The following is an 8,414-nucleotide window of genomic DNA, read 5'->3' as shown; positions in this document are numbered from 1 at the left end:
ATTCCCACCTAGTTCTTGTTTTCCCTTTAGCTGGCATTGTTATGTTCCATAATACTCTCTTAACATGTGCTAGTATATCAGTGTTTATAACTTCCAGCTTGGTATCTCTGCTGCTAAGTTCCTGAAACAGTTTTTAAACCTAAGTGAAAGCAGTTCTTTATAAGAACAGCACCTCCTTCAGCCTCTTTTGCAAAGTGGCTGTGGCCACTGGTTTGTCCTCATAAAATGGGCCAGCTGCTTGTTTTTAGGACAGATTCTAGAAATGGTATCTCACGGATGGAGAAGTTCTGTCTCCAAGCTGCTCAGCTCTTCATATTTGTGATTAGAATGGACTTGGGGATCAGGTTTCCTGATGGTCAACAATCATGAGACCTTCGGTTGTGCTCTTTTCAACTCAAAAAGAATATGTTCTTTTCAACTCAAACTGTTGCAGAGGCCCTGCTTTCATAGCTGCTGACCGTTCTCTTTTTCCTTCTAGAAATGACGCTTCTCTCCTCCCAGTCTTCATCACTGATGGCCCCTCTGGTTCTGTGTCCACTGAAAACCCAGAGCAAGGATGCTAGAGAAGAGAGCCAAGGTGATAGAGGAACTTCTTCAGACGGAAAGAGACTACATCCGGGATCTGGAGATGTGTATTGAGCGGATCATGTTTCCCCTGCAACAGGCACAGGTGGGAACTAGTGGAGTGAGCTTTGCCATGAACATGGTTCTCCAGGCCTAAGGGCTTAGGGTACGGGAGCTTTCACCACAAAGATTATTGGGTTTGAAATAAAGGTTGTGACTGCGGCTCTTAATTCAAGGGCCCCAGTTGACACGTGTCATCAGCTTAAGCCTTCCCCATCCTGTCACTTATCAAGTCCGTTATTAACTTACTAACTTAAGTTACTGCAATAACTCCTAGGACATTTCCTGTTTCCTGTGGTGAAAACAGTTCCAGTGAGTCTAGAGTTACCACTTTACACTTTACTGGGAAGCTTTGCAGTAATATTAATATATGAAGTCTGTGATGGTTTACCTGTCTGTAGCATCTGATTACAGGTTTATTCCAGAAACTTCTTACTAATATGTGTATGCTAGACACTCTCTTAAATGCTGCGGGATGAGGCAGGGGGAAGGTTAACGGTATCCTGGGGATTTACAGTCCGTCCTGTTGCTTGTTACTTGACCGCCTGGGCTCAGCTTGGGTATGGACCCTGGAACAGTCACTCATAAGAATTCTAGGAAGTGGATGGTGCCAATCAGGTTTGGGTCCTGGGTGGAATTTCTGTCTCAGTATAATAATTGTACAATTATTATACAGTTAACAGAAATTGGTTTCTACAGTCATTTCACTATGTTAATGGGGATGGGGGAGCAGAAAGTAGTTGGATCAAGGACAAAAGGTGGCACTGAAGGTGATGTCAGATGTTCCCATTCTGGAAACCTCATGAGAGTGTGAAGATGACCTTGAGGGATTTTTGTATCATCCCTTGAAGAGATGTTCCTAATGTGAATGATATGCCTATTAATTTTTGTTTCTATGCATCTTTGTTTTGTTTTCCTTTCTCAGATACCCAAACATTGGATTTTGAGGGACTTTTGGAAATATGGCAGATGGTGATTTAAGGGTCTCAAAACAATTATTGACTGATCTGGAAATCAGCGATACATAGGTATGAGCCCTGCTGTTATTTCAGAAACAGGTTTTTTTTTTTTCTTTTCTTTTGTAGGAGACAGAGGAGAAGAGCACTGGTAATTTAATAGTTTTACTAGGAGAATGAAGTTTTAGTTACTTAGTCCAAGGTTATTTGGTCTACTTGTGGTGATATAGGATGCTGCAATAGAAGAAATTTTTATTGTTACATGGTGTGAATTTTTCAGATTGACAGTTTGCAGTCTTTTTAGTGGGTCATGAAATCATTTAGGACCCGGTAACTCAGTGGGTTTATCTTACAGCTAAGGGAACCAATCACATTTAGATAAACCCCAGTATTATAGTATTGCTGGCAGATTCGTCCAACTTTGTGCAGGAAGAAGACATTGTCTTTGTTATTCTGGTCAGGAACAAACCTGCCATTCTCCAGGAAGGGGAATCTGTCTCTATCCTCCAAGGCTTTCTGTTTATACAAACATCCTTGGAAATCTAATCTGGAATAAGAGCTGTCCCAAATCATGTAGAAAGTACCATGGAGATTGATTTTCAAAAGGTTGCCTTTATCTTTACTCTTATTAATAAAGAAATCTACTGAACGATTTCTTTAAAAAATTAATACCCAGTATATATATATTCCAATAAAATAGAAAATATCAGAATGCACTGTAAATAATAACTACAGTTTTTGAAATTTTTATTTCAGTTCTACATATATGTCCACTGAGTCATGACTTAAAATGTGTTTATTCAACATGGGTCATTGTCAAAAACGTTTGGAAAACAATTATCTATTTCTTATAAACAAGGGAATTGTGTTAGTTATCTATTGCCCGTGAAACAAATTATACTAAAATTTAGTGCCTTAAAACAGAAGCAGGTCACATTTCCTTTGGTTCAGGAATCTGGGAGTGGCTTAGGTAGGTGATTCTGGCTCTGGGTCTCTCATGAGGTTGGAGTCAAGCTGTTATCTGGGCCGCCAGCGTCTGGGGCTCAATCAAGGATCTGGTCCCACAGGTTCACTCAGACCATCAGTCCTCAGTTCCTTGCCATGTAGGCCTCTTCACTTTCATGACAGTGGCAGCTAGCTTTCCCCCAAACTTGTGTGATCCAAGAGAGAGAGGAGGCTTGAGATGGGAGCCAGTGTCTTCTATAACCTGGTCTCAGATGTGACACACCATCGCTTCTGCTGTATTTTACTTGTCATACAGACCAGCTTCTGGTACCATGTGGGAGGGGACTTCCTATCACTTTGGTATTTTATTAGGAATCAAAGTGACAGGATGCTACCACAGTTCTAGCCATCCCACTACACACACCACAACATCCAACAGAAGGAAAAAGTGATCCTGTGTCATTTAAGGGTAAGCGGACCCTTTCCAGAGTCCCCTCACTGGAATTCTCTGTTTTTCATTGGCCAGAACTGGTCGCATGCCTATGCCTACGTAAATCACTAGAGAGGGGAATGGGCTCATGATGTTGACTTAAGCTAGGTGGTGTTGACCTGACTCATCAGGGAGAGAAGTGGATATAAGAATAGTCGGGGCTCTGCCCTCCTGCAGAAGGGGGTGGTGGCTGTGGAATGGTAGGTGATAGTGCAGCTTGGTTAATGTTTCTCCAGGGTTTATAGTACTCCACACACCCTTTCAAGGTACATCAAGCTTGACTGCACTTGTTCCCTACAACAGCCCTGTGAGGTTAACCTGCTATTAATCTTAGTTTACAGATGAGGAAACTGAGACTTGCGCAGGAGAGTAATTTGCCCAGGGTCACATGGCTAGTACTCTGTTATTAGGTCTTTGCTGTGGTCTCTGCATATGCTGTTAGCCTCTGTACAGAACAGCTGCTTATGTATTACTAGTACTTTATGGAATGGCAAGAGAAACTGAAGCCTGGGATCCTGCTCTCAGCCTCACTGTAGAGGCCAGAGGTCAGGAAAGTTGAGGAAGGAGACACACACGTTGACCGGAGGAAGCCATGGTGACCCCATTTTTATAGAATGATATTATTACCTGTATATTATGACAAGAATAAAAGAAGAAATGAAAACAGAATATCCATAATCTCACCCCATACGATTTTAGCCATTTTATTTCTCCCCTTCCCCTCTTGCCCCAAGACACCAGGAATTTAGGTAGCAGACTGAGATGAGCTGAAGGCACGCAGAGGATGGGGGAGGAGAGGGCCTGGGAACGAAAGGGCTTAGGGCCTGAGAGGAGGGTTAGCTTTACAAGGAGGGACAGTGTGCAGTGACCATGATATACAGTAGGCAAAACAGGCTGAATGAGCGCACCAGGCTGGGGGGCTTCGGTCTTGGTCAACAGGAGGCCAGGCAGTGCACTCGGGGGGAATTAATAAAGGACAAGGTTTTGCATATCTGATAAGGGAAGGTTCTGGAAAGTCAGGGAAGGCAAATTAAAGCATTGTTCAGCTACTTGCAAAGGGCAGATTGACTTGAATTGCATAAGCAGTGTTTTTATTTTTCTTAAGTTTAATATGTAATATATATTTTAAGTGTAACTTACTTTTAATATATTCACATGGCATAAAATTTGAAAAGTACAAAGAACTGCTTAATGAAAACTCTATCTGTCCCTGCCACTTAGCTCTTCTCAACCAGAAACAACTAATGTTACTAGTTTTCTTATATCTCCTTTTGGATTCATAACAGAACTTACATATGTATTTTCTCTACCCTGGTCCCCCATCACCATTTTTTTAAAAAATTAGATAAACAGAAGCATACTATTCAAACTGCTCTGTAGTATGCTTGACTCCCCTTTTAAAAGTATGCCTCCCAAGCAGTTTTTAATCACCTAGGAATAGAAATGAAAAAAGTATACAGTGAATAATGTGGTGAAATTCCAAGGTAATCCAGGATGCTGGAGAAAGCGTCTTTGAATTAATTTATAAGCCTGATTGGAGAAGAATTCTAGTACAGGCAGGACAAGGGTCCACAGGGAAAGAGAGAATAGTCAGTGTTCGGGGCTTGGATGACTTAGAACATGAGGAGGTTGAGATGAGAAAGAAGTACCAGGAGACTCTGAATATCTGGTAATATGTAAGGAACTGGCTTTTAATTATTTTAAACATGTCCCACAGAAAGAAATATATTTTACATAACGGCCAGGATCCATGTCTGTGTGTGTCTGTGCTTACTTTTACTGTGTCCAGTGTTTCCAGTTCCATTCTGTTTCCTCAGATACGTGCTGATCGTACCCATAAAGTAGAGTCCATGACCTATTCATGGGTTGTGACCTAAATTGAAAAGACACTATAAGTTAAGGCATAGCTTTGCTAGGTTGTAGTTGATGTAGAAGAGTCACAGTTGCAGAGGTTGGAAACCCTTGAATGGAGGTGTGTGCAGAGTCATGGGTGTCAGCATGAAGGTTCTAGGAGTGCTCGGTGGTGGGTAGGGGGCTGGAGGATACGAAGGGAAGAAGCCAGGCAAATATCAGTTGGTGAAACTGAATGGAGACACTGGTGGCCCAGGGTCCCCACAGTGGCCCTGAAGGTCAAGAGGAAGCAGCCCCACTCTTTAACTCCTGGGCCCTTGAGTCACAGGGTTGACTAAGGCTGCCAGTGGGACAGCAGCACAAGTGTGATGTGTGTGGACATAGTCAAGGTTCTTGGAGGAAGGAGCTATAATTAAGGAAATACATTTCATTTAAATAAAAAGTGCTCTGCACGAGAATAGGGAATTCCATGGGACGTAACATGGAGGAAACAGAGGTGACCTTGTAGAGAGAGATGGGGCTCCCTGAGGGAGTGGCTCATGCTCAGAGCAGCTGGGGGAGAGGGGTGCTTGTAGGGGAAGCAGTAAGTAGGGCCATATGTTGAGGGAGAAGCTCAAGAATGAGAGGATGTTTGTCTTTTGGGGAGCAGTGCAAGCTGAAGAAGGAAGGAGCAGGTTCTCTGAGAGAGGGAAGAGGCGCAAGAGGAAGGGTTTTAACAAATCAGGGAGTCTGCATGCTCAGGCAACTGCTCTAAGTGCGACTGCTCTGTGGAAGTCTGTTTAGGAACTGTTTCCTTTTCCCAGCTGGTGTAGACTGCGGGGGGAGGGGGGCCTGTGGGTAGATTTCAAAGAGTCCACCAACTTGGATAGAAGTTTATAACAAAAATGTAGCACTGATTTAAGATATGACTGTAGGGAACAATGACTTTCTCACCAACTAAAGTCACATGCTCGTATCACATTAAGTTGCAGGTATCTAGAAGTCCCAGAAACAACCCATGTTACCAGTTTCTTATGTCACTCATCACACTTGAAATTATGGTGTGTTCGATTCATTGCTATGTTTTGCCTATTCAGTGTTTTATAGAGAAGTACATATATTACTATATCATAGATTCAGGGAGTTTTATATTATGGATATTTTAATATAATAAACGTCGTTTATAGTCCTTGTATTTAATTGATGCACAAAGAAAGATTAGAAGCTGCTGCCGTAGAAGGATCTCTTTATCTCTGTGGAGATTTGGGGCTTTGGGAGCTAAGAGGTCTTTATAGGTTCTGATCACATAACTATGTAGAGAGTACTTGATTACTCTGCCTGACTGAAAAGGGACTGGAGGCTGTTTCAGGAACTGGGTATGTGGGTGTGTGTGCATGTGTATAGGTTCTGAAAAATAAAAACATGGATGAGATAGTTCTCTTAATTTGGGGTTAAATAAGTAGAATTTAAGCTATTACAGGGAAACAGCTTCTTGTTTAAGGGATAGGGTTATCTGGTATTAAAGTGTGGTTATATACCTTCCATTTAGGATGCTGAGAAGAGAGTTACTGAAAACACTCTGTGTTTGTGTATATTCCACAGGACCTGTGTTTCTTGATCACCGAGATGAGCTTGAAGGAACATACAAGGTTTACTGCCAGAATCATGATGAGGCCATCTCATTGCTGGAAATCTATGAGAAGGATGAGAAGATCCAGAAGCATCTTCAGGACTCCTTGGCAGATCTTAAGTAGGAGTTTTGAGCAACTTCATTCCATCATAGCTCTTTAGTTCTGCCTGTTGAAAGTCATTCCCATGTCTCTCTAGTCTTTCTTATGCATCTATGAATCTATCGTGTTTTAAATATAAGCGATACATCATTGGAGATCCTTCTGTGTAACTTGGCCTTTTCCCGTTCTGTAATCATGGAAATCTTAAGTAGCTTCCTGCTTGTAGTTACATCCATTAAAATCAGTTTTATTTATACATACAAAGTTAGCATTTTCAGGTAAGAAGCTGCCAGGAAGGTAGTTTGGTCTCGACCATCGTGAGATTCTCATGTCTTAGGGAGACAGGTTGTGAGGATGTAATATGTGTCTGAATAGGTCAGAGTGAAGTTAGGGGCTCACTGACTTTTTTAATAGACTAGAAATGCCACCATAAACATTCACAATTCCCCTTTTATCTCGTGTGTTTTTTGTCTGCCCAGCTAATAGGCATTAGCTGGACTAATATGTTCTGGGAGGAATGTGAAATTCAGCATCAGTATTTTCTCTAATCAGCTGTTTCTTCTTTTCACGCTCACTGCCTTATAGGAGCCTGTACAACGAATGGTGAGTTCCTGCCGCTTTTTTGCTTTCTTCTTTCATAGACAGAAGCTGGGTCTAGAAGTAGACCTGCCTTGCTGTATTTTCCTGCATAGCACTTACCACCAAATGACACTTTGTATAATGTTGGTTTGATTATTGTCTGCCTCTTTCCATCAGGCAGGGACTTTTTTGGTTCACTGCTAAATCCACAGCACCTGGAACACTCCCTGATATCTGTTAGGTGCCTGGTAAATGTGAATGAATGAAGTTGGGAAGTAGGGTGAGAGAACGGAGCTGTATTAGGAACAACAAATACTGGCTACAGGCCCGGTGTTACTGACAGTTGACCAGAGTCTCTGTTTTCCCTTCTCTTGTAGGGGATGCACAAATTATATTAACCTGGGCTCCTTCCTCATCAAACCAGTGCAGAGAGTTATGCGTTACCCATTGCTGCTGATGGAGTTATTGAATTCCACCCCTGAATCCCACCCAGATAAAGTGCCTTTAACCAGTGCAGTCCTTGCAGTCAAGGAAATCAACGTTAACATTAATGAGTATAAACGTCGAAAGGACCTGGGTAAGAAAAGCATACTTGCTGAAAAGGAGGCACGCCCTTGAGAATGTTCTCCTCAAAAGAATTAATTACTAAACCAGAGGTGGACAGGCAGGTGGTAGGTAATAGGGCTGTGGTGAAGAAATGGTAATAGAATTTGGGGAAAATGAGATCATGAAAGAAAGAAAGCAATGATGATAATAAAAGCACAGCCATGCATGTTGGAAATCAGGCATGTGTGACAAAGCTTATAGCAATGAGTCTTTCCCAGGAGATATGAAGATCAGTTAGAGAATGGCTGATCAGGACAGTTCCTTCAAGTTGAGTGCCTGCCTGCCTTCTCATCTCATTGAAGGGAGTCCCTTTGGGTCCATTCTTGCATCTCTTTGCTCTGCATGTTTGCTTCCACTTAAGCTAGAAGTTTCTTGTCTTCTTTCAGAAAACCCCAGTTTGTTCACCTCTCTGGCCCTATCAGTCCTGCCTCTGGTCTGAGCCCCTCCCCTCACCCTAAAATTGTGTGGTCAGTCAACGAACCACCCACTCTTTCTTTATGATAGAGGACAAACTGAACCATGTCCTCTGTCTCATGAAATCTGTTGTCAAAACTTTGATTTTGAATACTCAATGAGTATTGCATGGTGCCCATGCTATAATAAATTGATTTATCATTCATATCCTCAAGAATCTATAATGTAGCCTTCTCTGCC

At 42.1% G+C, this 8,414-nt stretch overlaps 1 protein-coding gene across 2 annotated transcripts; it reads left to right on the top strand.

Moving 5' to 3' along the window:
• The first annotated feature begins 6,337 nt into the window (after positions 1 to 6,337).
• On the top strand, positions 6,338 to 8,375 carry LOC112445401 (dynamin-binding protein). Of its 2 annotated transcripts, XM_024988907.2 has the most exons (3): positions 6,342 to 6,595; positions 7,161 to 7,178; positions 7,532 to 8,375. In XM_024988907.2, the coding sequence occupies exons 1-3, from the start codon at positions 6,396 to 6,398 to the stop codon at positions 7,770 to 7,772; spliced, it is 459 nt and encodes a 152-aa protein (XP_024844675.1). In that variant the 5' UTR covers positions 6,342 to 6,395; the 3' UTR covers positions 7,773 to 8,375. The 2 variants fall into 2 exon arrangements, with proteins under 2 accessions (XP_059740353.1, XP_024844675.1); XM_059884370.1 differs by lacking the exon at positions 7,161 to 7,178 and having other exon boundaries at positions 6,338 to 6,595.
• The last annotated feature ends 39 nt before the right edge of the window (positions 8,376 to 8,414 follow it).

The sequence above is a fragment of the Bos taurus genome, unplaced genomic scaffold, assembly GCF_002263795.3.
Source record: "Bos taurus isolate L1 Dominette 01449 registration number 42190680 breed Hereford unplaced genomic scaffold, ARS-UCD2.0 Leftover_ScbfJmS_1141, whole genome shotgun sequence".
Classification (NCBI taxonomy): Eukaryota; Metazoa; Chordata; class Mammalia; order Artiodactyla; family Bovidae; genus Bos; species Bos taurus.
This window is presented reverse-complemented; position numbering and strand designations above follow the sequence as displayed.

Coding starts and splice junctions, on each gene's coding strand:
- LOC112445401 (XM_024988907.2), top strand. CDS start 6,396: ATGCTGAGAAGAGAGTTACTGAAAACACTCTGTGTTTGTGTATATTCC.